The 27462-nt window shown below is 33.7% G+C and overlaps 5 protein-coding genes and 1 long non-coding RNA gene across 10 annotated transcripts; 4 read left to right on the top strand and 2 right to left on the bottom strand.

The window, feature by feature from the left end:
• The first annotated feature begins 1 nt into the window (after nt 1).
• On the top strand, nt 2–8503 carry LOC101266391 (3-isopropylmalate dehydratase large subunit, chloroplastic). The gene is made up of 15 exons (XM_004234005.5): nt 2–268; nt 669–803; nt 889–1059; nt 1828–1980; nt 2086–2154; nt 2251–2367; nt 2911–2985; nt 3128–3205; nt 3283–3378; nt 3552–3601; nt 4677–4731; nt 5003–5134; nt 6409–6456; nt 6556–6714; nt 8103–8503. The coding sequence occupies exons 1-15, from the start codon at nt 218–220 to the stop codon at nt 8241–8243; spliced, it is 1530 nt and encodes a 509-aa protein (XP_004234053.1). The 5' UTR covers nt 2–217; the 3' UTR covers nt 8244–8503.
• A 349-nt stretch (nt 8504–8852) lies between these two features.
• Nucleotides 8853–10871, bottom strand: LOC101265801 (uncharacterized). Its single transcript, XM_004234003.5, has 2 exons — nt 10339–10871; nt 8853–10152 (listed from the first exon to the last, which is right to left on the bottom strand). Exons 1-2 carry the CDS (start codon nt 10723–10725, stop codon nt 9082–9084), a joined length of 1458 nt encoding a protein of 485 aa, XP_004234051.2. The 5' UTR covers nt 10726–10871; the 3' UTR covers nt 8853–9081.
• A 1724-nt stretch (nt 10872–12595) lies between these two features.
• Nucleotides 12596–15872, top strand: LOC101265510 (uncharacterized). Its single transcript, XM_069295450.1, has 6 exons — nt 12596–13114; nt 13604–13776; nt 14109–14178; nt 14531–14755; nt 14946–15118; nt 15590–15872. Exons 1-6 carry the CDS (start codon nt 12728–12730, stop codon nt 15729–15731), a joined length of 1170 nt encoding a protein of 389 aa, XP_069151551.1. The 5' UTR covers nt 12596–12727; the 3' UTR covers nt 15732–15872.
• Nucleotides 15873–17014: 1142 nt separating this feature from the next.
• LOC101245431 (mitochondrial import receptor subunit TOM9-2) lies at nt 17015–17780 on the top strand. Its single transcript, XM_010319109.4, has one exon. It carries the CDS (start codon nt 17216–17218, stop codon nt 17516–17518), a length of 303 nt encoding a protein of 100 aa, XP_010317411.1. The 5' UTR covers nt 17015–17215; the 3' UTR covers nt 17519–17780.
• A 1081-nt stretch (nt 17781–18861) lies between these two features.
• On the top strand, nt 18862–20952 carry LOC138347360 (uncharacterized). 2 transcript variants are annotated; one of them, XR_011220205.1, is made up of 3 exons: nt 18862–19003; nt 19106–19174; nt 20815–20952. It is a non-coding gene; the product is annotated as an uncharacterized lncRNA (long non-coding RNA). The 2 variants fall into 2 exon arrangements; XR_011220204.1 differs by having other exon boundaries at nt 19103–19174.
• On the bottom strand, nt 20627–25076 carry LOC101265202 (plasmodesmata-located protein 2). 4 transcript variants are annotated; one of them, XR_011220203.1, is made up of 6 exons: nt 24427–25076; nt 23085–23393; nt 22415–22528; nt 22269–22319; nt 21487–21644; nt 20627–21101 (listed from the first exon to the last, which is right to left on the bottom strand). XR_011220203.1 is itself a non-coding variant. In XM_010319108.4 (5 exons), exons 1-4 carry the CDS (start codon nt 24896–24898, stop codon nt 22312–22314), a joined length of 903 nt encoding a protein of 300 aa, XP_010317410.2. In that variant the 5' UTR covers nt 24899–25076; the 3' UTR covers nt 21331–21716; nt 22269–22311. The 4 variants fall into 4 exon arrangements, 3 of the variants coding, with proteins under 3 accessions (XP_010317410.2, XP_010317409.2, XP_004234049.2); XM_010319108.4 differs by lacking the exon at nt 20627–21101 and having other exon boundaries at nt 21331–21716; XM_010319107.4 differs by lacking the exon at nt 20627–21101 and having other exon boundaries at nt 21331–21685.
• Nucleotides 25077–27462: the final 2386 nt, after the last annotated feature.

Genomic DNA, 27462 nt, shown 5'->3' with positions numbered 1-27462 from the left:
AAAAATAAATTTGAAACTTTAATTTTTTGTAAATACGAAAATAAAGAATGCTCGAGTTTTGCTTCCACACGATTCATTTTTTTTTTTTGAACAAATCTTGTGGGACCTTATCATTCATAGCACCACCATTTTTTCCTTCATCAGCCGCCATTTATTTGGGCTATAACTTCTTCTTCTCTTCGACCCCTTAAGATTTAGCAGAACAAATCTGTTAGCAATGGCGGCGTCTTCAGCTATAGCTTCAAGTTCTACAACTTTCATCAATAAGGTTTGTGTGTGTTTTATATGATTGAATTAAGATGCCCCTTTGATGCAAAATTAAGTTTTTTTTTCTTCTCATTATGAGTGAATTTACGCTGACCCTTTTGCTGATATGCTCTTATTTGCTGCAAAAATCAAGACTTTTCCCATTATTGAGGAGATTAATGCTAACCCTTTTGCTGATTTTCTCATATTTGCTGCAAATATTAAGATTTCTTCCGTTATGAGTGGATTTGCACTGACCCTTTTGCTGATTTTCTCAAATTTGCTGCAAAAGTCAAGATCTTTTTTCCGTTTTGAAGAAATTTGTGCTGACTCTTTTGCTGATTTTCTCATATTTATTGCAAAATTCAAGTTTTCTTCAGTTTTGAGGAGATCTGTGCTGACCCTTTTGCTGTTTTGTATAGAAAGATGTGGGTCTATCTGCCTTCTCTTCACAAGCTTCATTTTCCGTTCAAACTGCTCGGAAAAGGATATCCAAGAGAATTGTTTCTGTGATGACACCTCAGCAGACTGAAAGAAAACCTGCCACAACTGGATCAGTATGCATTTCCGATTGGTTTTTGTGCTCTTAATTGTAAAAAAAGGGGTTGACTCTTTTATCATGGTTTTTTTGATTGTTGTTAGGTAAAGACTGGTATGACTATGACTGAGAAGATATTAGCTAAGGCTTCTGATAAGCCTGATGTGAGCCCTGGTGATAATGTCTGGGTGAATGTTGATGTTCTGATGACTCATGATGTTTGTGGCCCTGGCTCTATTGGAATTTTCAAGAAAGAGTTTGGACAGAATGCTAAGGTATATATGCTGCCAGTAGAATAACTTTCTTAGTGCAAATTGATTGTCTTGCTATTTTGGTTGAGTAAATTTGAATTTGCTTCGAGTACTTGAAAACTGATTCTTAGCTAGTGTTTGGCCATAGATATAGACATATAGTTGAAACTTGAAAAAAAGAGTTTTTGAAGTTTGTTGTTAGATAATTTTTGGAACTTGAAATTGTGTTTGGACATGCATTTTTATTAGTGCAAATTGATTGTCTAGCAATTTTGGCAGTGTAAATTTGATCTTGCTTTGAGTACTTGAAAACAGATTCTCAGCTAGCGTTTTGGTCGTGCATGCATTGAACTTTGAAAAAATTGAAGTTTTGTGAGTGAAGGTGAAATTTCACCCTAAAATTGGTCTGGGCTAGTTTTTGGAACATGAAATTCTTCAAAAACTGACTAAATTTCATGGACAAACAATATTGAATCATTTTCTTTTTTTAAAAACAATCTACTCCCAGAATCTATGACCAAATGGGAGCTATTAGTTTGCTACTTTTCTTCATTACCTGGTTGTGTAGTAGCTATATGTACTGATTGAAGTTTCTTTAGTTCTCTGGTGGTCCGGTAATGGTGTTTATTAAATGTGGAAAATATGAACTAAAGACTGTTTCTCAAGCTCACACTTATTTTGTTGATTAGATGCTGAACTAAAGACTGTTTCTCAAGCTCGCGCTTATTTTGTTGATAGATGCATTATTCAGATGATATATCTAATGGATGTTTCCTTATTTCAATATCATAGGTCTGGGATCGTGAAAAGCTTGTCATTATACCTGACCATTACATATTCACAACCGACGAACGAGCAAACCGTAACGTGGATATCTTGAGGGATTTCTGCAATGAACAAAATATTAAGTACTTCTATGACATTAAAGATTTGGGGAACTTCCGTGTATGGCTATTTACCTCTAATAATGCCTTATTATGTGCTCTGCCGAAGCTGTTGCTTTCTTTGTCTGCTCATAGCAAATGAAAAAAACTAAATGATACTATACAGGCTAATCCTGATTACAAGGGTGTCTGCCACGTTGCTCTTGCACAAGAAGGTCACTGCAGACCTGGAGAGGTGAATGAATAATCTTTGCCGAGATCCACACTGTCAAGACATTTTGATATGTATATGCATATGCTTTAACTTTATGAAGCCTATGTTTGTTGCCAGGTTTTGCTGGGTACAGACTCCCACACATGTACTGCTGGAGCTTTCGGGCAATTCGCCACTGGAATTGGCAATACTGATGCAGGTTTTGTGTTGGGTACTGGCAAGATTCTGCTCAAGGTAGCAATTCTTGTCTTTATGGGATACAGTTCTGGATTCACAGTTATGTTGTTTGATTTTATTGCCAATATGAAATTCCTAATTATATATCCCGAGAAGTTTTATCTACATTTTCTACTGTTGCATATAGGCGTAACTCACTCTCTTTTTTGGTGTCCCTTACCAAAGAATTAACCTTTTTTAGATAACAGATGACAGTGCTAAGCTAAAGACTTACAATAGTAAATTATAAGCTCATAAGGCATGTCACTGAGCTTGTTCTCCTTTGCATCTCACAGGATGAATGAGAACAAGTAACCATAGCATTCTTCTTAAACACGTTTCAATGCATTTAAAAGGAGGAAAAACAATATGCAGCAAAAAATGTATTAAAGAAACATGATGTAGACTTCTTCATTTTCTATTTGAAGATTGAAGATTGAAGAATGAACAAGAACTGATAGTCACACGTGTCTCTTCGACATTTTGTATTTTTTGTGGTTAAATAACTTCTCTTTCTGCTAATGTATATCATCTACGAAATTTAATATTTGTATGATGCAGGTGCCTCCAACTTTGAGATTTGTAATGGATGGTGAAATGCCTGATTACTTGCTTGCTAAGGACTTAATTTTGCAAGTAAGTTTTGCTAGATGCTCTATTCTTCATTTTTGTGTGTTGATATGATTTGTTACGTCTGTTATTCTGTTTCTTTATAACGTTGTTGGATTGATAAGAATCCAAAGTTCAAATTCTTGTCCTTTGCTTTTGAAAATTGCAGATTATTGGTGAAATTTCAGTGGCTGGTGCTACTTATAAAGCAATGGAGTTTGTTGGCACGACAGTTGAAAGCTTGACTGTAAGTTTTTTTGACATTGTTAGTGGGATTAACGAGGTTGGATCCTCAAGTAATTATGGATCTTATTGTTTTAATAGATGGAAGAAAGAATGACATTATGCAACATGGTTGTTGAAGCTGGTGGAAAAAATGGTGTCATCCCAGCTGATAAAACAACATATGACTACCTTGAGGTAAGTGAGGAAGCTGGGGACTCAATTTCACCTCTTTAAACTTTTCCACCTCCCTTGTGAGAGGTCAATTTCATCTGAAACATGCTGCCAAAAAGACCTTATAACTTTATATTCAGGATGACTGAAAAAAGAACCGTATTCAGCTGATGAATTTTTATTTTCTGCTGTCACAGGGAAGGACTTCTGTGCCCTATGAACCTGTTTATAGTGATGAAGGAGCCAGGTATTGAACGCTAGAGACCATTGTTGCGATGTCACCAATTGATGCCATATTATTCTAGTTTGCAGTTGTCATGTCTCAGATTGAATTGCTAATTCCTTTGTTGGTACATATTTGCTTTATGTTACTTTGAGCACTCCATATGTGGCCAAAGTTAGATGGTTATAACTGATCATTCAAGGTATCAGATAAAAATTAATTTTCCAGAAGTATTTGTTTTTAAAAAGGTATATGAGATGAGATCAAATAGAATAGACCAAAGTTTTCTAAAGATATCAGTATATGTTCAAGTCCAAGAACAAGGTTGAACGAAGTGGGAAATTAGTTGATGAGAAAAATTTGTTCTACTATAAGCTTTGTAGAAATAATTTCCACATATCCTGGAGAATGCGGTGACACATTTTGCCAAAACTAGATGCCTTTCTTGCCATCATTTTCTTGTACTGAAAAATAATTATTTGTCCAAAGTAAATGAATTGAAGGAAGGACTAGATGTCCTGAAAATTGTCAATATCAGAAAATATTATTAGAGTGCAATTATTAGCTATTCCTTTCTGGTTAGGCGATAGAATCTTGTTATGAGGTTCATTATGTGACTCAATAATGGAAATCTGGCCCATGATGAACGTCTGAATAGTTTGTTCTTTTAGATGAATTTTTTGTACTTCAGTGCTTCCTGCTTGTAATGAATTCTTAACTGATGAACATTGGGAGATTGTTTGCTTAAAGGATTGTAATTTTTTCCAGCAAGGTGTTTTAGTGGCCGTGGAACATTTGTATTTGGATAGAGCTAACTGCAGAAGGGTCTGAGATTGGTTTCTTTTCAAGATCTTTGGGATGTAGAAGTCTTTTAGTAAAGCAATAGCCTCCTTTCATGATATCGACGTTTTCTATATCCACCCAGATTATAGGGTTTTATTTATTTGATGCAGCTCTTTCATAAGGTTGTGCACTTGTAGTCATCTTCCATATAACCTTCTTCTCTTCTCGTTTCATGACAAGAGTATATTAGGTTATCATTTGTGCGTTCAAATTGCCATGTCTTCAACATTAACACGTCGTTTTTTTGTATACCCAGATATCTTAAGGAGTACAGATTTGATGTTTCCAAGTTGGAGCCCTTAGTGGCTAAGGTTGGTTATGTTTTAGCTTTCTTTCTTTGGGGATTCATCAATGGTATTAACAGTGTTTTAGTTGTGTGTGCGTAACTCATACGGCAGAAAAAATTGAACTTAAAATTTTATATTATCAAACAATCAAGAATGCTAGTGCAACTGTCGTTGCAGATATTTAAGATATTCTGTATTGTTTAATATTCTGGTTTTATTTTCTCTGGAGATGGATTTCTACTCATTCTAAATACTACCCGTTCCAAATGTTCTAAACCTCCTGTGCCTCCTGCAGCCTCATTCTCCTGATAATCGTGCTTTGGCAAGAGAATGCAAAGATGTCAAAATCGATAGAGTATATATTGGATCTTGTACTGGTGGAAAGACAGAGGACTTCATGGCTGCTGCAAAAGTTTTTCTAGCTTCCGTAAGATTACTCCAATAAACCAATAATTACTCATTTTTACGATTTTTATATCAGTTTAGACTACATCGGTGTTATGTGGACTTTGCTATGAGTGTGGGATGCAATTTCTTTTGACAGGGGGATGTTTAGTTTCTAAAATTTAATCCTGAAGGAACCGTATGTAGTAGCCATATCCTTGTTATGCTCATTTGATGAGTACATCAAGGCGGTTGAAAGGTCTTCACAATGTGGAATTTATACCATTAACAAAAATGTTTCTTAAAATAGAATTCACAATTAATGGCGGTTGAAAGGTCTTCACAATGTGGAATTTATAGCCATTAACAAAAATGTTTCTTAAAATAGAATTCACAATTAATGGCCTAAACTGCTTCTAGATGACTGCAGTATGCTATAAATTATGACCAACAGTCTTGAATAATGGTTTGCTTCCATTTGGGAGAAACTGGAAACTTATATCGATGCATGTTGTAATCAGTCAATTGTTTAGTAATATCTCACAGTTTTACCTGTTTTCTCTATGAGCTATGATCTCTCTCAATCAATGTTGACTTAACTAAGAACAAAATACAGTAGGTCAATGTAGCCAATATCAACTAGGCGTGATTAAGACTTAAATGCTATTGTATTTAAATTAGGTTTTCTGTTTGTGAGGAGTCCTTTTTTCTTGGTTAGACTTTTTTATGGCCATGTAGGCATAAATGGTTAAGACAACTTTTTATTGCTTGAATGAAATTGGCTTGAATAGAGTGGAACAAATATGGAGGATTAATATAACCAATTGCATCTAGTTTGGAATCGATGCTTAGATATTCGATTGATTTGACTTTACACCTTCACCATTTATCCACTTTGTCGTCTGCATTGACTCAATAGTTGAGGTGCATGATGTAATGCCGATTTCCACATTAGGCCACTTGTCTTTTCTGCAAGTCTATGTTCTCTTCTGTAGATTTGTTCTTGTCCTATATTGGCTGATTACTATATATGTAACATTAGGCCACTTGTCTTCTCTGCAAGTCTATGTTCTCTTCTGTAGATTTGTTCTTGTCCTATATTGGCTGATTACTATATATGTGTGCAGTGATGCTCCACTATGTTTCACAATTATCTCACACTATTATGCTTAATTTCTCACTTTTTATGGCAATTTTTCCTTGTTCATTTTTGCTCCCACACCTGCAGGGAGAGGAAATACTTGCTCATTTTTCATGATTAAAGTCTTCCAGATGTTAGATATTTCAGGTTTAAACGAATAACCATGTCTTATGCAGGGAAAGAAGGTAAAGGTTCCCACTTTCCTTGTTCCTGCTACCCAAAAGGTTCGTAATCTTATTTTTTATCCTAGGACTATGTTGGTATCTTAGCTGCGATATCATTGCAGAAGTAACCATATGATGTAAATATTGAAACTGTTTCAGGTATGGATGGATGTATATAGCCTCCCAGTTCCAGGATCAGGTGGCAAAACATGTTCCCAGATTTTTGAGGAGGCAGGTTGCGATACACCTGCAAGTCCTAGTTGTGGTGCTTGTTTGGGTGGCCCTAAAGACACTTATGCACGCATGAATGAAGCTCAGGCAAGTTGTTGGTTGTTTCATATGAGTTGTTAAGTTGCCATTAATATGCTAGGGACATTTGGCTTTGACTATACATCATTGGGTTGTTTGTGACAAACAGGATATTTCATAGCGAAATTTTCCTTGAGCAGGAATAACTTAGTTCAATCTCATACCACGTAGTTGAATATTTATTTGGTTCACCACACATTGGACACCTCACAAGCTGGAAAGCATTGCTAGTTTATAGTGGTGACATCGTTTAACATGGCATTAATTCAGACTATTTATTGCTTTACCCTCCTTCCAGATTATTGACCTGGTTTTAGTGAAGGACTAACATATCTAAGTTCAATTAGCATCCGTAACCGGTAGTGTACAATGCTGATCCTTAGATCTGTTAGGTGCGTTGTTGGTTGATTATTCTTTGCGCGTTTTAGTCATTGTTGGGAGGTTGTTGGCGGGTTAGTAAATTTTTGAAGCGTTTTCCATGTTTCTTCTTTTTGTTTTTTGTTTCCTTTTCCATTCTCGGTTTCTTACTGAATGCTTAAGCCTTAACATCCACACAATTCTTATAGATATTTGCTTGCTATTTTCATTCTCCTTTGGCGCGGGCTCTAGAACCTAGGTTCTCTAGATGCAAAACCTTTCAGTCCACGATGATTTGTTTTTACTTGAGAGCTTTTTTCAAAACCGATATAGTGAACAGATATCATCATTTCAGTTTGTTTTTTCTGGTTTTGGAGAGCCATAAAATAGATTCTCGACGTGAATCCAACTTTTCTGTCCAAGACAATTTTTTCACTGGAGGTTTTCTTTAATCTAAATATAGTGGGCAAATGTTATCACGTCACTTTTACCTTTCTGGTTTGGGTCTTATAAATTCGAATACCAGGATGACCTCCTGTAGTTTTGAGTTAATGGTAAAAGCACACCTAAGCTATCATTTTTTTGCAATTTTTACTTTTCCAACTATCCGTTGTTTCTTTTACCCACCTAAACTATCACTCCCTTGTATTAGAACACTCCTCAATAGTGACTTGGCCAAATATTGTTCCCACTCAACAGCAGGCTCGTGTAGGCCAACTCAGCATTGAGGTGTGTTTTTAATTCAAAAAGAGTGATAGTTTAGACGAAGGTAAATGGAACAATGGATAGTTGAGGTATAAAACCTCATGAACATGTGATAGTTTAGGTGTGTTTTCGAGAGAATTCAACCTTGAAATTAACATAATCGTAAAGGGAATAGGGGACAGTCTCAGAACAAGAAACATACCAGCATTATCTGAATTTTGCATAAACTGCCTTTCTATTTTCCGAGTTCAGGCAGCCCTAAAATTGTTGGAAGGAGTCAAACTTGTCATGGCAATGTAGGTCGTTACCTAACTCTATGAATGATTGTCTTGCAGGTCTGTGTATCAACCACGAATAGGAACTTCCCTGGTCGAATGGGACACAAGGAAGGCCAGATTTATCTTGCATCTCCGTATACAGCTGCAGCATCAGCATTGACCGGTTATGTCACTGATCCCCGAGAGTTTTTGCAGTGAAGTTCCTCGATGACCTCGTTTTAGGAGTTTGGATTATGTTGTACACTAACAGATGAGTGAATCTTGAGCTTTTGATGCTTATATATTCCTGAGAAAGGCCGCGCTCGATGTGTTTCTCTTTTTTCTCTTTACTCCCAAGAAATGAATGCTCTTCTGCAATAAAATGAGAACTCCTTGATTCCTAATTTCTGTCTTCTTTGTTGTATTCTTGGAGTCTTATTGTTAAAAGCATTGAAATAAGAATTTGTTTCTGGAAATAATTACTCCTTTTTTTGTTTTTCTTCCTTGAAGTAGTAATAGCAAGACAAGTTTCAGATTCCGCGGGTGAAACTCTATGATAATATTCTAGAATTTCACCGTTCGTACTTGAAAAAAGACTATTTTTCAATTACAGGCGCTGAAAAGTAGCTATTTGTGAATTTCACTACTTTGCTAGTTGACCACTTTTACCACTTGTGAAAAGGAGATGAGTGCCACTCGAGGGTGTGACTTGGTGGTCAGAGGAAAAGAGTCGGCATATTAAGGTTCGAATTTCGATAGAGATCAGGGTCCCACAAATGATGGAAATAAAAAAATCATAACAAACTAAATAAAAATATTACAACAAACTTTAAATGAAACTTTTCTTTTTCCAAGAGAAGACATATTACCAATTACAAATTGATAACAATGTACATAGTTTTGAGAACTAAAAAAAATAATGGAATCAGATAGAATAATAATTACAATATTGTAAATAAAAAATAATAATGAAAAGAGAGACCTAAACAAAAAGACCCCCTAATTCCTCAATATTCTTCTTCTTGCAATTGGGCCTAATCTAATTGGGCTTGGGCTTTCAAAACCATGATCTGCTAGCAGTTGATGGGCTTTTATACTTTTTGTTACTAACACTTTTCTTTTTGGGCTTCCCACACATACATTGACATTCATAGCCACAAATATTACCAAAGCAAGAAAACAAGCTACTCCCTCCACTCGAACGCCTTCTAGGGTGACGTCCGGTCAAACGATAGCTACTTGAACCTGTCCCTCGGTTTTGTACCGGAGGGATCTCGTTCCTCCACCTCTCGAGCTTCGACCTGAGCCCCTCGGTGCTCTCGTCGATGCTCCAACCATCCAACACTGAGCTCCTCTTGTCATCCAATAGATATCCTCTTTCAACTAAAGCAGCAGCCACTATAGATGCTGAAGGCCCAATTTCTGATTCAGTTAATGGGCCTTTTGGGCCTCCAAACTCATTTCCATAAATCTTCATACTGGACTTTGTAATAGACTGTTCATCAATTTCTTTAGTTGTTGGTGGGTCATAACAAGGCCCTTTTTCATTTATGGGCTCATATTTGGGCCCCATTTCCAATTCAATAAGTTTGAGTTTGGGCTTTGGATTGGGCTTATCATAAATTGATGACCCTTTGCTTACAATTGAATCACTTAAAACAGAACTTGTCTTAATCTTTTTATTTTCTAATTTTGATTTCTCATTTATTAGCTCAGCTCCATTCATAACAGAACTTGCTTTTCCCTTTTTTTTCATCATATGAATTGGAGGTTCAAATGAAATACTAAGTATTGAACTCTCTTTCTCATGATCTACACCTTTTGTTTTTGAAGGAATTGCAACTATTGAACTATTATTACCTATGGAAATATCATCCAACGCGATACGTTCGCTACGTTCACTCTTTATTCGACGTAATATAGGTTTTGAAACATCAACATTACTATCGTTGTTCTGTTTGATCTCATTGTTATGTGTATGGGGTGTGTTTCGATCTTCCATCAAATCGCGATATGCAACTGCTGACGTGCTCATTTGTCTATATAATGGCATACTCCTCATCGAGCTATCGAGTAAAGATACACCAATATTCAATATACCTTGAGGACGCCCTGATGGACGACGAATCTACATACATATGTAACATTTATATAAATAATAATGTCAATTAACATAAAGGTAAAATTAATGATGATATATATAGAGTCATGTGACATGCATGTATCCAAAAATAAATTGACGGCCTAACTTTTTAGTTTTTATTTTTGAAATGCAAAGTTATTTCTTTCTTTTTAATGAAAAAGCGAAACAAACCTGAAGTGCGACAAAACGCATTCCATGATGGTGAGTACGGAGGTGAGTGCGAATCGGAGGGATTAGGTTTCCGACAAGGATACGAACCGTTCCGACGAGAGAGTCACGGAACCAATGGACGGAGTAAATCTCGATGTGGACGGCGGAATTCTCATGACGGAGAAATTCTTCGTCCACACGAAAAACAAACTTGTCATTCCACGTGGGGTTATGGCCACCGTTCACGTCAACACCCGTGGCAAGTTTCCGCGTAGGATGGACCCATGCGGCCGCGTAGGTTTTCAATTTCTTTGACATGGGTTCCAAGTCCTGCGCGGAAATGATGTTTATTTCCAAGAGCTGGAACGGTTTCAAAGACGTTCCCATGTTCTTGGAAATCGGTGGCATTATTTCACAATGTTAATGAGGAAGTTTTGCTAGTAGTCCTCTCTCAGAGAATGGACGACGATGAAAAAGTTCGGGGTCAATACGCTAGAGACCCCGAATGAAATTGGGGGTTAGAGAAGGAGGTAATTATTAGAAAAAAAAACACATTTAAGATCGTAGTATATACGCATATGGAGGATTTTTTTAAAAAATTTAAATGTTGTTAGGTCAAAAAATCATTCACTATGGACCTTATATTTAGGCAAGAATTTAGATATATACGTGGAATTTTTGTTAAAATATTTAGTGGATGTTTGGATGTAAGAATTGTAATTTTTTTTATTTATAAAAAAATAGTGTTTGTTGTCAAATTGAAAATTATTAAACTATTAAGCGATAAATAAATTTGATTTTCTCATATGTAAATATACAATGAAAATATGTAGAATTACAAATCATCAAATGGTCGTTCGACTTTCATTTGGAAATGACTTGTTTTTGTTCTTTTACATTATTTCAGCCTAACAAAGCTTACACTATTTTTTCGCAGTTACACACATAATTCTACTATAAATAACGCTATAAATTTACAAGATGATCCTAAGTAATCGTTATTATTTATTGTTTAAATACAATTTGAAGGTATGCCTCAATCTATGCATTTCCATTCTTTTAAAACATTGCATTCTAAAATCTTTATATATATGAGAGGGTTACTATTTTTTTTAATATTTATGTTTCCATAATTTAATCATGGTTTTTTCTAAACATATAGGAGTAATTGATTCATCTTTGTATTTTCATATGATGTTAGTACTCACAGTATTCTTTACCAAGAAAAAAAGTACTCACAAAATTATTTCACAACAAAAAGTATATGAAGATAGAGTTGTTAATTAAGGTATGATCTCTTATATTCCTCAAGAACTTGTTTTCTTACATGAAATAAATGATATATTCACATCGTATAATTTTTCAGCGAAGGGGTGGCAGCATGAATAGGGTCGTTGGGACATGTCCATCGACCTCTAGTAACTACTAGTCTAGGTCAAAATATTGATGTTTTAGAATAACACGGAGCATTTTATTGTGTTTTACTTTTGAATTTCTTCTTATTGCTCGAACTTGAATTGTTAATTAAGTGAGACGTTTAAGAAAATAAACTATAGTCTATTGACAAATATCATTTAAAAACACTCATTATCTTTTGTTTTGAACACTTTATTTAGGATATCCATAGAAGTAGCAAGTCAAGATTTCTGAATTAATCTCAAGCAAACAGCCAAAGTTAGAAATATGCTGCTGAGAAGCTCATCAACTCCTGTTTCACAAAACATTTTGGTAGAAAGTAAAAAAAGTGACTTTGATAATACTTCTGCAGATCACAAAAATATTGGCTAAGTCTCATTTCACTCAGCAAGCCATTAATGTTCTTTCTCATGCAACTCTTCATCTGATCATCAACTAAGCCTCAAAAAATCCAACAACAATCTTGGTCGAAAAACGCCCCGGAGAGTTCAATCTGAAGGGAACTTAAAAGGGTTTGTGTCAAAATGTGATCTTGATGAGGTTTGGTTGGTGTCAGAATCTGATCTTGATAAAGTTTATAGAAAAGGGATGGTTTCAAAATGTGATCTTGATGAAGTTTGGTTAGTCTCAAAATATGATCTTGGTGAAGTTTATAGGAAAGGGTTGGTGTCAAAATGTGATCTTGATGATGTTTATAGAAAAGGGGTGGTGTCAAAATGTTATCTTGATGATGTTTATAGAAAAGGGGTGATCTTGATGATGTTTATAGAAAAGGGGTGGTGTCAAAATGTGATCTTGATGATGTTTATAAGAAAGGTTGGTGTCAAAATGTGATCTTGATGATGTTAATAAGAAAGGGTTGGTGTCAAAATGTGATCTTGATGAAATTTATAGATCAAAGGTACTACCAAGATCTTGTCACAACCAAGAAACTAACAAAATATTGCAAACAGAATTATCATTTTCTGTTTATAAGGATGAAGATTTTAAGGAGATGATTAATGATGGAAAATTGGTGAGGGCTGTTACTATAGGAAATGAGATAGAAGATTTAGCTAGTGATGATTTTAGTTTTGGGAAATGCATCATGGATCTTATTAAGGAAGACGATGATAATGAAGATTGTGACGAGAAAGAAGATAAAGAAACTGAAGAACAAAATGAACCAGTTTGTCCAATGTACCTTGCTGCTGGATTTGGAATTGATGTTAGTGGCATGAAGTCTCTGACTGAGGGCGGGCTGATGAGGGCGGGTCATGGTGCTGACATTGTACCGTTGAATTTTGATGAAATGGGAGATGTTGAAGCACATTATAAGAGTTTGCTTGAAGAATATCCTTTCAACCCTTTGGTCTTGAGGAATTATGCTCAGCTTTTGCAGGTCAGTCTATTGACTATGTTGATCATCGTATGTCTCGAGGAACATTTCTGATTCTCTTTGTATCTTGCAACGTCTTCGTTGAGAGCTACTCCCTGCTTCAATCTTCGTGAACCTATTTGACTGGATACGAAGTTCAAGAAAAAAAGGCAGATATTGTGAACTTGTGGCCTTAAACATATCACAACGTTTGTGTGGTCTTAGACATGTTTGTCAGCTTTTGCAAGTCACTCTATTGATGATGTTGATCACCATTTCTTCCTTTCACGAATATGGTGAATTCTCTTTGTACCGTGGAGATTTTCTTTATGGTTTCGACAACTACAAACTCTCTACTAGTGATTTGGAAGGATGAAATAATTCCAAAAGAAATATGTTCCGTGTTGTCTTGCCCCTAAACTCTCTGTTCTTGTTTCCACATAATGTGATGTGATTTAGTCCAATCTTGGTGATCATGTTATGTTTTGTGTCATTCATGAACGTTGGTGGCAGTCGAAAGGAGATCTTTCTGGGGCCGAGGAATATTACTTTCAAGCTACTCTAGCTAATCCACAAGACGGGGATATCTTGTCACAGTATGCTACATTGGTGTGGCAGCTACACCATGATAAAGATAGAGCCTTGAGCTACTTTGAACATGCTACTCATGTTGATCCCGAGAACAGGTACCTCATCCGTTCTGGGCTTATATGGTAGTATTTGAATGCAACGGAGGTTAAGAAAAAGAAGAAATACTTCTGTCACATATCAGAAGTACCACTATAACTTCTGGTTTCGACACATGCCATGATATCGTTATGGCTATAATAGCATGTCATTAAGAGCAAAATGAGAAGTTTCAAATTAAAGAGTTTCCAAATATAAAAAGCTTCCTTTTTTCTTGAAATAGACTGAAAATGATATAGCGCGATATGAAGTGGAACATGTATAACTTCGTTTCTTCATTTCTCATGATAGAATATGTCTCCTTTTTCACATTCATTTTTTCGGTTTCCAGCCATGTCCTTGCAGCATATGCTAATTTTCTTTGGGAGATCAATTATGATGACAACGAGCACGAACACACAGCTTGATGAAACTAAGGTTTTTACACATCTTCTTTACTTTATTTCCAAGTGAACATATACTATCTATCTCCGTTTCAATTGTCCGTTTAAAAAAGAATGTCCCTTTCCACCTTTGACAACTATTTCAGTTCTAACTTTCCACCTGACATGTTTAAGACAACATGATTAAAGTAAATTTTGTTACAATCTACATATCGTTACCTTAAGACTACAAGATTCTTTACTTTCTTAAACTCTGTGTCAAGTCAAAACCAGACAAACAAATTGAAACGGATGGAGTAACAACTTTTAGAACAAGATCTGTTTTGCATCATATGAAGTTTTAACCTTCTTGATGTGCCATCTTTTCAAGGAAACCGAAGAAGTTGCTACATCACACAACATGTATTTTGAACAAGACAACAGACAAGCTAGCCCTCTGCTGAATCTTGCTGCAGGATTTGGCATTGGAAATTGCGGATTTAGTGGTGGCATGACTCTGAATGAGCTTATAGCAGCCGATTACTATAAGAGTGTGATTCAAGAAAATCCAAATAACCCCTTAGTTTTAAGAAAGTATGCTCAGTTCCTTGATCAGGTAATGTCCCTTATTTGTCATCTAAGCTACCGCGTATAAGCAGTAACATAGCAACATATAGTGAAAGGTAGTCAATTGAACACTCTTGACTTCTTTTGCATAAATACACTCAACCTTTCCCAAAACTCCACTTGTCAGATCACGTTGGATATGTTGTTATCATTAGCGTGCTTATCATTTTTTCGTGCAGTGTAAAGGGGACTTGGGAGGAGCTGAAGAATACTACTCGCGCGCGGTATTGACAGATGCTAGTGATGGAGAAATTATTTCACAATATGCAAATTTTATATGGCATCTTCATCATGACCAAAATAAAGCCTCTTCTCATTTCAAAAGAGCAGTTCAAGCTTCTCCAGGAAACTGGTAAGTGTTACTCTCTTCTGTCTCATTTTATGTGAAAGTGTTTGATAAGGCACGAACTTTAAGAAAGAAAGAAACTTATAGTCTAACACAAGCTATAAACATTTAATCGACTATAAATCATCTCATTAACAGAGAAAAAAGGAATGTTTATAATGATAACACCACATGATGGTTAAGAAATAAGGATTTATATATATGTACGTCAGTAAACGTTTCCTTCTTCATTGTCGTTTTTTCTCCTTTCATACCTACTTTGATTTGCTATACTCGAGCATAGGGTTCTCCAGAAACAACCTCTCTAACTCCACGAGATAAAGTAAAATCTGTGTACACACTATCCTCCCAAACTCCACTTGTGGGATTTAACTGAAACTATTGTTGTAGTAAAGGACTTTTGCATAGACACCATATTTTGACTTGTTTCTTACCATATTAGTACTACCATATTCATTACATTTATTTTGTTTTCAGCGATGTACTAGCATCATATGCTAGGTTTTTATGGGAAACAGAGGAAGACGAAGATGAAGATGAAGATAAAGAAAAAGAGTCAAATAATTACAAATATCAATTTCAATATTTTCATGGAGTAATGGTTACTCCAAATGCTTAATCCCCCCAATACCAAGTAAAATGAGTGGTCAGAGGGAATTACATGGTGGGAAATCGAACTCTCACTAATAAGGTGAAAGTTTAAATAGTTAATCAGCCGAACTATTAAGATTTTCCGTTTCCATATAGATAAATAATAGTTCCAATAGTATTTTTTTCCTTCCAAAAACCGTTGTCATATATAGAGATAATCTATAGCTATGGTTTTTTTGGTACAATTTCAACGATTGAATTGCTAAAGTGTATAAGCTATACTTAAATCGTTGGAATATAGTGTTCATAGCAACGGTTGTATAGCCGTAGCAAAAAAATACCGTTGTCATAGGTCTAATTTCTAGTAGTGTCATTTTAAAATAACTTCAGACATGACGTTTAATATTAAGCTGTTGATAAAACTGTCTGCTGAGTTATGTAAGTGAATTGATCAGACTAAAATGACTAAGGTTTAAGAAAAAATGTTGATTCACGATGTAAATTTTGATGTTGCTAACAAGCAAATTTGAATTATAATTTTATGAGGTGATGATTTTGTGTTTATTATTGTTAAAGAGATTGTAGTAAATTTTTCGTACACTTAAATTTATTTTTCGCATAAAATTTATTGTCTAAATTGTAATTTGAAAAAAAATTAACATTTTTTAATTAATATTTTCATAGAAGATGTGACCGAAAAACATGATAAATAATTAAGATAAATAAGGTATTAGTATTTAAGAAAAAAACTTTTTGATAAAAAAATTTAGCTAGAATTTGATCAAAATGATATTTTATTTATATTATTTTATTTTTTTAATATATATTTTTAATATTTTTAACTTAAATACATTTTAATAAAAAAATATTTAATTAAGGGTTACCTCATATTCATAATTGAATTTATTGGAATTTGGGTGCTGCCGAAGTTAAAAAAACAACTTCTTTATATGTAAAATTTATTATTCACTCCATTCACTTTTAAGGAAAAATAATTACTGTTTTTTTCTTAATTTACCTTCTATATTAAATACTTAATTTCAAATTATTTTTTTATATTTAAAAATATATATCAATTAATAAATGAATTATAGTTAAATAATAATATTAACCATTATATTTTAAGAGACATGCTCAAAATAAACATATAATAAAACCTTTCTTAAAAGACATATATAAAAAAAAATGAATATTTGACACTTTTCAACTATATTTTCTTAATAACATTCAATTTTCAAGATAAAAAACTAAACAAAGGATAATTTCATAAACTATATATTATATTTATTAATTTTTTAATAAATATTTTTTTTCTAAGGTCAAACTTATTTTTGAAAAAACAAGTGAGTATTTATTAGGGATATATATGAATTTACTATAAGTGTTCTTTTTTTCTTCTATAAATTGAATTTGCAATAGTTTTAATATTTATACAAAAAAAACAGGGTTTAAGCCCCAAATACAGCCAAAACCCTACAAATTTTCTCTGCTTCTTCTTCTTCTTCCTCAACAATGGCGCCTATGAGTGGAAAGCCCTTTGCTTTGACCGGATCAAGCAGCAAGAATGACGGCGTTTTAGCTAGGATTTCTCAATCCACCATTGTTACGAAGGGGAAACAAGCAGCTTGTGATGCGACTTATGTGGGGAAAAAGCTTGCGAAGAGTACTGGAAAAGCTGCTTGGCTTGTTGCTACAACGTTTTTGGTTCTGGGTTTGCCGTTGATTATTGTTATGGATCGTGAACAGCAGCTGAATGATCTTGATCTTCAACAAGCAAGTCTTCTTGGTGCTTCCCCTGCTACTACACAGAATTGATTTTGTTAGTGGGTTTGAGAAATTTGTAGAATGGGTTGGGAAAGCTGCAGTTTATTAGTTAAAAAAAGAAGATCTTGATCTTCAATAGAAATTATTTTTCGTTATGTTTGTGTTTTTTTGTTAGTGTTTTGATGATGGATTTCGAGATTGGATCGATGAAATTTGTAGAATGTGTTGGTTGTTTTATTAGATGTTTGGGAAGCTGCAGTGTTTATTAGTGGAAAAAATTTGATCTTGATCTTCAATGGAATTGATTTCACTTTGTCTTGGTTTTGTTTAGTGTTTTGATTGTGGATTCGAGATTGGATTGCGAAATTTGTAGAATGGGCTGGTTAATTGACTTTATCAGTGAAAAAAAAAAGATCTTTGTGGTTTTTCTTTGTTTTATTTAGTGCTTTGATATGATGGATTTGAGGCTGGATTGCAAATAAGCCACTGTGATAAAATGATCTTGATCTTCAACAGAAATGATTTCTCTTTGTGTTTGTGGTTTGTTTGTTTTGTTTAGTGTTTTGATGTTGGATTCGAGATTGGATTGCATAACTAATTGAATAGTTTGGTTACTAGATGTTAATGTGCTGCCTCTGGTTAAAAAAAAGTGATATTGATCTTCAATAGAACTGATTTGTGGTTAGTCTTTGTTTTATTTAGTGTTTTGATGATGGGTTTGAGATTGGATTGCGAAATTTATAGAATGAGCTTGTTATTAGATACTTGCGAAGCTGCACCTTTTATCAGTGAAAAGAATGATCTTGATCTTTAGCAGGAATGGTTTCTCTTTGTTTTGTTTAGTGTTTTGATGATGGAATTTGTGAATATAGAATGGGTTGGTTATGAGATGTTTGTGATGACACTGGTTAATTGACTTTATCAGTGAAAAATAATGTTCTGGATCTTCAACATAAATGATTTCTCTCTGTGTTTATGGCTTTTACTTTGTTTTGTTTAATGTTTGATGATGAATTCGAAATTGGATTGCAAAATTTATAGAATAGTTTGGTCATGTTTGATTTTATCAGGTGAAAAGAAATAATCTTGATCTTCAACAGAAGTGATCTCTCTCTGTTTGTGGTCTCTTCTTTGTGTTATCTAGTCTCTTCTTTGTGTTATTTAGTGTTTTAATGACAGGTTTGAGATTGGATTTCAAAACTTATAGAATGCTTTGGTTACTAGATGATTGTGCTGCCTTTGCTATATATTTCTGTTTGGTTTATCTCTGCCCTTAACCATAGTGATGAACGATGAACAACAGCTCAATGATCTTCATCTTTCATCTAGTGGTTTGGTTATGTGTTTGACTCGTACTGTTTATAGCAGAGATTGGTTATCACTAGAATCGAAGAAAAAGAGTCAATTGTTAGTACGATTTCTCTTCAAGAACACTAGATTTCTTTTCCCAGAAACTGAATTGAGATGAAATCCATTGAAGTGTACAAGGGGAAGTAAGGCAAAGGTTTGTGCTTTGTGGTGTATCTGGAAAATCAGGTAGTTGTGATAAATGTTTGTGCTTGTTTTGAAGCTTTTCTTCTTGTGTTGTAGCACAGATCTTGTCTGTGATGACTTCTTCGTGTTTGCGTTAACTAGCAGACTAGTCGCGAGCTTGGGTGATAGGGTGAAGATCAACTCTTGCAGTCGTGTGTGCTCTCTCTTGAGTAGGTCAGTCTCGCTCTCTCTCGTTGGTAAGTATATCTGTTATCGTGTTGTTGGCATAATAACCTCTCTACCTCTGTCGTAGAGACAATGTCTATTGCTCTTGTCTTATCATGAAAAATTTAAGATACTTATATGTGTGTTATGTCCCGTAAAGTTTTTATATGATTTACGTATATTTTATTTTTCAAGTTAGTGCAAATTATATGAACTCTTTTAAATAAGACTTGGAGACAATTCTTTTTTCGATATTGATTGTTACCAAATCTTTCATTTGTTTTATAGGTCACCAAATCAAATGTTGCACTAGCTCAATTAAAATTAAATCTTCTATTTAGTTTGAAAAGAAAAAAAGGAAAAGGATCTGATATACCACTCAACTTTGTCATTTAGAGCTAATATATCCCTTGTTATGAAAGTGACTCATATATACCCCTATTTGTAAACAAATGACTCACATATACCCTTTTCCTCTAACGGAAATGAAAAAAAAAATAATTTTTATTTTTATTTTTATTTTTTTTCTAAAAAATATAATCCCATATGAATAGATTTAATCCTCGTCAAACATATTTTTTTGACTTTTTTTTGTTTCAATAACTAATTTATAATTATTATTTTGATAATCAAATGTATTTATGTTTCACTAATATTCTTGTAAAACTTATTGTAGATGATCAAATTTTTTCTTAAGAATACGAAATTAAATTACAATACACACAAAAAAATAGTTTAATTTTTTATTCTTTAAATAAGGAATGAAAGAAAAAACAAAATAAAAATAAGAAATTCAAATAATTATAATAAAAGAAGTTAAAAAATAATTTATGTATGAAAAAAATTAAAATATACCTTGAAAGAATCATATAGACCCCTAAATAAATTTTTTAAAAAAATTAAAAGTAATAAATATAAATTTAAAACTAATTTTTTAAAATCCGCTAAATGAAGGGTATATGTGAGCCATTTTGTAACGGCAGGGATATATGTGAGCCGTTTGTATAACGGTAAGGGCATATATGAATCACTTTCATAACGAAGGGTATATCAGCTCCAAATGACAAAGTTGAGGGGTATATCAGACCTTTTTCCCAAGAAAAAGTATATCAATGTACTCATAATTTTAAAAGATAATAGATTCTTTACCTTGTAAATTGATGCTCATTTAAGAAGAATTAACCTAAAGATAATGTATAATGATATGTGTAATTCATGCATGACAAGTGTGTAATTTATGTCTATTAAGCTAGCATTGTAGTAAGATAGATCTCTTTATTTATCAATTCCAAACTTCCAAAAATATTAGCAAAACGTGTAGGTATAATGTTAGTGTACGTTCCATTTTTTTAGATCCTACTTTGTGCGACTACATTGTGTATATTACGATTAGCTGCAATAATATAATATGAATACCTGTAACCAACACTTCCCATAAATGTCATTAAACACTTTAGCCACTTTTGATGAAATGATATTTAGATGCAATAAATGTTTTGCCATAAATTAATAAATAGTCACTTAAATAAAAACTTATTACTACTAATTCTTTTGTTGTAATGACAGTCTAGTTAAATTTATTACGCCCAAAATTGAATTAATCAGATTCCAATATGAGTACTGAATACCAATCATTAATCCTTTTGTAGGTCAGCACTTCATGACTTCTCAAATATTGGAAATGAGTTCAATATGGTTTGTAGTCTGCACTGAGAGACCAGCTAACTACATGTTCTACAAGGCACTTTGACACAGGCAAGAAACTCGACGTGTGCCACAAGAATCATTGGTAATTTCTACTGTTCTTACCTGATGAGAAGTCAGAGGAGCTTCATGGAGATCATGTATCGACTAGGCGTTGTGCTTCAACAGCAGCACTCAACGTAGAAAACAAAGAACGGAAGTAAGTCTTAATAACCAACGATTAGATCCTGCACTACACCGAGAATGGCTGTAAATTGGACTTGACAATCAATGTCAAACATTGTAAATGAAATGAAGTTTAGAAGTCCTCGGATACTTCTATGTTCTGTACATGTATCCGAGTTCTCCATCTGGACAAGCTTTAAGCCAACTTTATAATTTCTAGCCTCGAGACATGTCAATCAATCAACTCGAGCCATACATTACAGTTAACTGATGCAAATATGTAAGCTAAGCTCATGTTTACTCAAAAAGTTTCCACAGGCCAAATGCTCATTATGAATCATAAACCTTGTGCAAGTTAGCAAAATATGATGTTCCAGGGATTAATACAAAGCAAGCTAGGATGAATATACGCCAGTTGACGATGCAGTAAAAAACTAAGAATCAGTTCTTACTCACGAAAGTGAGGCCAACTCCGACAATCTTAGGCATACAAGACTCTCTTCTCCCTTCTTTATCACAAAATGAACCATTGAAGACTTCCTTGCCATCCTCGTGTGCTCGGTTCTTTTTCACCTTTTCCGAGTTGAGGGGATAAAACATACGCAATGCACTGTTGAATATGATACACCTTGCTGTTAGTCTTGGGAGTTTCTGATGAGTTACTGTCAGTATTGGAATTTGACTGGACTAGCATAAAAAATTTCGATACAAAATGAACGATGGAAGTTAAGACAAACATATACAGCCAACAAATGAAGAGAAAACAAACAACTTTCTGTAAAGTAAGAAACTTTTGAAGAAAATGTAGAAGCATTTTTCAAGTCAACTGGACAAAGAGACAATATGCACATGGCAATTGGAGAAAAAGTTATAAACCAAAAGGACTCTTTCTAATAACAACTATATTATAATCAGCGTAATTCCACAAATGGTGTCGGGCGAAGATATGATGTACGCAGACATTACACCTCTACCTTTGGTGGGATAGAGGGGTTGTTTCGGATAGACCCTCGGCTCAATAGGACTCTTTCTAATCTTGTTAATAATTAACTAACAAGTCACTTTTTATTTCCAAGAACTTATCACCATACATCTCAATTTCATAGCCAAAAAATTACTCTTTTCCAAACAGTTTTCATATCCCTGTTTAACTAAGAAAAACCAAGAATTACAGACACAAAATCCTTTGATTTCTATTTTCCTTTCAAGAAGAGAATCGAAAAAAATAATCCACCTCAGGAAAGCGTTGCCGGTCATAGCAAACAAGTCTGACCCCTTCAATAATCTGCAGCAAACAATGCATTGATATAACAGCATAAGCAAGAGACAATGTTTCAAACTATTGAAAATACTATAGTACATTAGTCAAATTAGGCGTACCGTCATGTTTCTTCATTAGATTCCTTGCAAACAGCACGCATATGAGTATAAACCCCACTCCAGCTACCCCTCCTAGTATTATAGCCACTGTCTTCCCCACATTTTGCCCTGACCCTACGACAATTATTAAATGCAGCTCTCTTTACAATATAATTGTAGGCAACAAATAAGAAGAATGGCTGGCAAATCTAAGGAGGACAAAGTTTTGATTTGTCCAAGGAAAGAATTCGGGTTGTAAACGGTCAAGTAAAATAGACAGTCCCTCCGTAAAGAAAAGAAAGTTTTACTCTGACTCCACTTCTTGCTCTTCCAATTCACGAAAACTAGTCAGAAATCGTCTATGGGATTAAAGCTAAAGAGGGGTTTGATATAATCAACTTAATAGCACTAGTGATTCAGACCTTTTATCATAAGTCCAAGAATACAGAAGTTTACTAGCTTGACTTCGTTTTGACACTGGAAAAAGCATAAGCAATTACGAATTTAGTAGAATGGCAACTTCAGCCAAACCAATTAGGATATATAGACTTCCCAAAAATGTTATCGTGCCCGTGTTAGATCCTCCAAAAATGGACTACTTTTGGAGGATATGACACACACCCTGCAGTATTTTTGAAGAGCTCGAGCATGTAAAGCTAGACAAGAGGATCTATATCAGTATATGTAATACCTGAAGATGAAGAAGGGGACCAATCTGAAGACGACGGTGATGTTCTAGGGACCCCATTTGGAGAATTACTATAACCAATAAAACATTTGTGCAGGAAGATTTGGCCAGAGACGGAGCTTCCACATTCCACCTGAGCTTTTTGAACAGCATTTTTCACACAATCAGCACAATCAGCGGAGCCAACATCCCCTTCACATTGCCCCATGGTATAAACAGACTGATAGCTTGTCGTGTAGAAGCCATTGCTACTAGCCATGCCATTTTCCAATGTGGAAAAAGCAGTATCTCTTCTTTCCTCAAACCCACTACCTGATAATATTTTCGACACGGGTTCTAAATATATATATGAAAGAAATACAAGTCTTGAACGTGTAATTTTGAAAAATGTAATGGCTATGGTGGTATATACTAAAAATTGAACATATAAAACTTAAATTCTGTATGTAGCTATAAGTAACATGTAAGACCAAAACCAAAATTTTCGAGACAGAACATAAATATACGTAACAAAATCACTAGAAATTCAAGAAATACTAAATTTGTAACCCACATTTGAAATGCGCAACCGGTTGAGCGGTTAAAACCTAACAATTTGAACACGTAAAATTTAATTCTTGAATCTGTCTATGCTGCCTGAAGCATTTTACCCACTATAAGTCTTGTACAGCATCTCCATTCCAGAGATTTGAGGGAAACCAGCAACCTCATAGAGCATGTAAAAGCCATAAAGCTGGATTCTTGCAACAATAGGATTGCTACCATGTAGCTTATCAATGAGTATTGGCAAACCACTAACACATTTAGAGCAGTCAACACTAGAGTGGTCGCCTCCACACTGAAAAGACCATGAATTATGGACTGCCCACTACCAGTACTGAAGAGCGGATCTATAACTCCAAATTCTGAATCCGTCTTTGACACAGAGTATAACTATATATGCAAAGAAACACTAAAAATTCAAACAACATCAAAAAAGTTAAAATTGAACTAGTAAAGTTTAAATCTTGAATCCGCCTATGCTACCAGGAGCATTTTCCCCAGTACAAGTCTTATACTGCATCTCCATTCCAGAGATGAGCATGTAACAGCCAAAAAGCTGGATTCTTGAAGCAACAGGGCTTGCTACCACACAGCTTATCAATGAGTATTGGCAAGCCACTGACATTTAAAGCACAGGTCACCTCTACACTGAAAAAGACCAGATACCGTGGACTTCCCACTACCAGTTCTAAAGAGTGAACCTATCAACACAGAGTGTAACTATATATGCAAGAAACACTAAAAATTCAAAATATTTGAAATAGAACTAGTAAAGTTTAAATCTTGAATCCTCCTAAGCTACCTGGAGCATTTTTCCCACTACAAGTCTTGAACAGCATCTCCATTCCAGAGATTTGAGGGAAACCAGCAACCTCATAGAGCATGTAACAGCCATAAAGCTGGATTCTTGCAGCAACAGGCTTACTTCCACATAACTTATCTATGAGTATTGGCAAACCACTAACACATTTATAACAATCAACATTAGAAAGGTCACCTCTACACTGAAAAAGACCAGAAATTGTAGATTGCCCACTACCAGTACTAGTCTTATAGAACTTAGACTTTGAGGACTGTGAAACAAGAGTGCCAAAAAGGGAAGAAAGAGCTTGTGAGTAAACCCCAGATGGATCTGATAAATCTTGCTTTGCACAACCCTTGTAAATCAACTTAGTATAATCAGAATCAGATTTAGCTTGTGGGGTTAGCTTGAATATGGTAAATATAACTAAGAAAAGAGAGAATATGCAAAATGGCTTTGATGCCATACTCATTTTGTGGATTCTTGATGGATTATTCCATTGTTGTTTTGTATTTATTTATTTTTTTTATAAAGATTTCAAGCTTGAGTTTTTGAAATGTGAAAATGTGAATGAAGGGTTTACTTGCTGTTTTTGTTTTCTTTCTTTCTTCTAAAAAAAAGGGAGCCTTGTCTTGGTGTACTTTCTCTTTAACTGTGCAGATAGGAGTTATCTCTACTTGTATTACACATCAAATGAAAAATATCGGAATTGTATCGCAATAATGAGATTATTTTTATTTTAATTAATAATTTTGAATTTGAAATATGGAGAAAATAACTTTAGAAGCGTCACCTTGTAATGAATTCACAATATATTACTCTAATTTAGTTAGAATTTCAATGCAAGCTCCAACCATTAAATGAAAAATTAAAAAAAATTAATATTTAATATTTTTATTAAAAATTCAATTACTTTGAATAATAATGCTTCATAAGTACAATTTAACAAAAAAAAAAAATTATTTAGAATTCAATAACTTTGATTAGACGAGAATCAACCCAATTTACCACACTATTATCTTAGTGATAGATGAATAATAAATGAGTAGTACTATTTATACTTTAGAAAATAGTGTATTGTTATGAAAAAGTGGTAATTATTTTATTAGAAAAATAGTTAAGTCTTTTTTAAGGAAAAAGTGATGGTCCCTATGTTTTATTATGTACTACTAACTGTGTTTGATTAGACATGATCACATGTAACTTTAAAGAATTTTTTGAAAAAGAATTTATGGCGTTAAATATATTATAAATGTTTTGGCAGTGATAAAAAAATTGTTATTATGGCTCACTGAATTAATTAATACATAAGATTGAATTGAAACATAATTGAGGTAATAGAGGGAGCAATTTAGAGTGTTACATGAAATATGAAAATGACATTCTTTCTTCAAAAATAATTGAAGAATGAAAGATTGTTATTATTTTTTATCAAGAAAATCATAATATCTTAGTATTTGAAGAGAATGACAACAAAATATTGTACTACTAATTTTTTTTTTTATAAAAAACAACTCATAGAGTAGAATATATATTTCCTAGGTAAGAAAGAGGTGAGAGTAGAGAATTAATTTCATAAGTTTGACCAAACTTATTAAATTCCAATATTTGAAATTTGAATATTTTTGGGTATATTTGTCTCTTATGTTGAATAAAAATAATTATTAAGCCTCTTATAGTCATTATTATTAATGGAGTTCAACCAACATTATGTGAGGTATTTGTACTTTTATATATATAAAATAAATTGTGGCGTTCGGATCTATAATAAATAAAAAAGTAATTTTTGTTTTTATTGAAAGTATAGATTAAAAATTTTATGATTTTTTAACTCATTTCGGAATGATTACTAAGTTATATTCTTAGTGTAACCTCACGTGAAACATTATACAAGCAAGAATATTAGAAGCAGTCAATATGTTTTGTGATGAGATAGTTGAGATCTCTATAATATCTTAATTGGTGGTCTCAAATTTCAATCTCTTGATATAGCAAAAATACATTAGGAGCATGAAAAACAATCTATTGAAAATGTCGTTCTAAAAATGAATTATATTATTTAAATTAAAATAAAGTTTAATATGAATTTCAAATACCGGATAAATGAAAATCTTTAGTTATGTGTAAGCAAATTTTTAACAATTGGAGCAAATAGTGAGAATCACATGAGAAGATCTCTGTCATGTGATAAAGTGGACTTCATTAAGTAAGAAATAAACAACATTAAGATTTGCTTATAAAGATATAATTATATTATGCTAGTAAGATTCTTTTTTGTTATTTTTTTGGAATTTAATCTTGTGTGGAATACTATGTGATTCGAACATATTCAAAGTGAGTCTTATTCTACGTAGGCAAGTGAAGTTAGAGAATAGTATAGGGTTTTGTAATGGTTTTGCAAAGAAATCGTTCGAAAATCATATCATCAAAATATTTATAGATTGACATAAAATAAAATTGAGAAAATCGGTTAATTCGTATAGATTCACCCCTCAATGTCCAAAATGAACACTAAAGATGGTGAGACCTTACGTACTACTGCGCCAACTCCCTATGGAGGGTTCGTAATAGTTTCGAAAAATATTCATCCAAAAGGCATATCATCAAAATATTTATGGGCTTAACACAGAACAAAAAACTAATAAAATCGTCTAATTCTTGTAAATTGACCATAACCAAAATGGGTTTTAAAATAGTAAAATTGTACGTACTACTCCAATAATTCCTTGTGGAGGGTTCCATAAAAATTTCATTAAAAAATCGTCTGAAAATCATATCACCAAAATTGTCATTAGGCTAAACAAACACACACACACAAAAAAAAGAAATTGTCTAATTCTTGTATATTGGACCTAAATATCCAAAATGAACTCTTAAAATGGTGATATTGTACTTCTCCCCAACTTCCTACTGAGGCTTCACAAAGAAATCATCTGAAGGTCATATCACAAAAATATTTATTAGATAACATATCAAAAAAAACTGAGAAAATCATCTAATTTTTATAAATTATCCCCTAGATGCCCGAAATGGACT

This window comes from Solanum lycopersicum, chromosome 3 (assembly GCF_036512215.1).
Source record: "Solanum lycopersicum chromosome 3, SLM_r2.1".
Classification (NCBI taxonomy): Eukaryota; Viridiplantae; Streptophyta; class Magnoliopsida; order Solanales; family Solanaceae; genus Solanum; species Solanum lycopersicum.
This window is presented reverse-complemented; position numbering and strand designations above follow the sequence as displayed.

Excerpts from the sequence above, each read along its gene's own strand:
- LOC101266391 (XM_004234005.5), top strand. The coding sequence starts at position 218 with ATGGCGGCGTCTTCAGCTATAGCTTCAAGTTCTACAACTTTCATCAAT. Across the intron at positions 804-888 it reads AACCTGCCACAACTGGATCA|GTAAAGACTGGTATGACTAT; the intron begins GTATGCATTTCC and ends GATTGTTGTTAG. Across the intron at positions 5,135-6,408 it reads CAAAAGTTTTTCTAGCTTCC|GGAAAGAAGGTAAAGGTTCC; the intron begins GTAAGATTACTC and ends TGTCTTATGCAG.
- LOC101265801 (XM_004234003.5), bottom strand. The coding sequence starts at position 10,725 with ATGCCACCGATTTCCAAGAACATGGGAACGTCTTTGAAACCGTTCCAG. Across the intron at positions 10,153-10,338 it reads TGCGTTTTGTCGCACTTCAG|ATTCGTCGTCCATCAGGGCG; the intron begins GTTTGTTTCGCT and ends ATATGTATGTAG.
- LOC101265510 (XM_069295450.1), top strand. The coding sequence starts at position 12,728 with ATGATTAATGATGGAAAATTGGTGAGGGCTGTTACTATAGGAAATGAG. Across the intron at positions 13,115-13,603 it reads ATTATGCTCAGCTTTTGCAG|TCGAAAGGAGATCTTTCTGG; the intron begins GTCAGTCTATTG and ends CGTTGGTGGCAG. Across the intron at positions 15,119-15,589 it reads CAAGCTTCTCCAGGAAACTG|CGATGTACTAGCATCATATG; the intron begins GTAAGTGTTACT and ends TTTTGTTTTCAG.
- LOC101245431 (XM_010319109.4), top strand. The coding sequence starts at position 17,216 with ATGGCGCCTATGAGTGGAAAGCCCTTTGCTTTGACCGGATCAAGCAGC.
- LOC101265202 (XM_010319108.4), bottom strand. The coding sequence starts at position 24,898 with ATGAGTATGGCATCAAAGCCATTTTGCATATTCTCTCTTTTCTTAGTT. Across the intron at positions 23,394-24,426 it reads TAGTGGGAAAAATGCTCCAG|GTAGTGGGTTTGAGGAAAGA; the intron begins GTAGCTTAGGAG and ends AAATATTATCAG. Across the intron at positions 22,529-23,084 it reads GTCCCCTTCTTCATCTTCAG|GGTCAGGGCAAAATGTGGGG; the intron begins GTATTACATATA and ends TAATTGTCGTAG.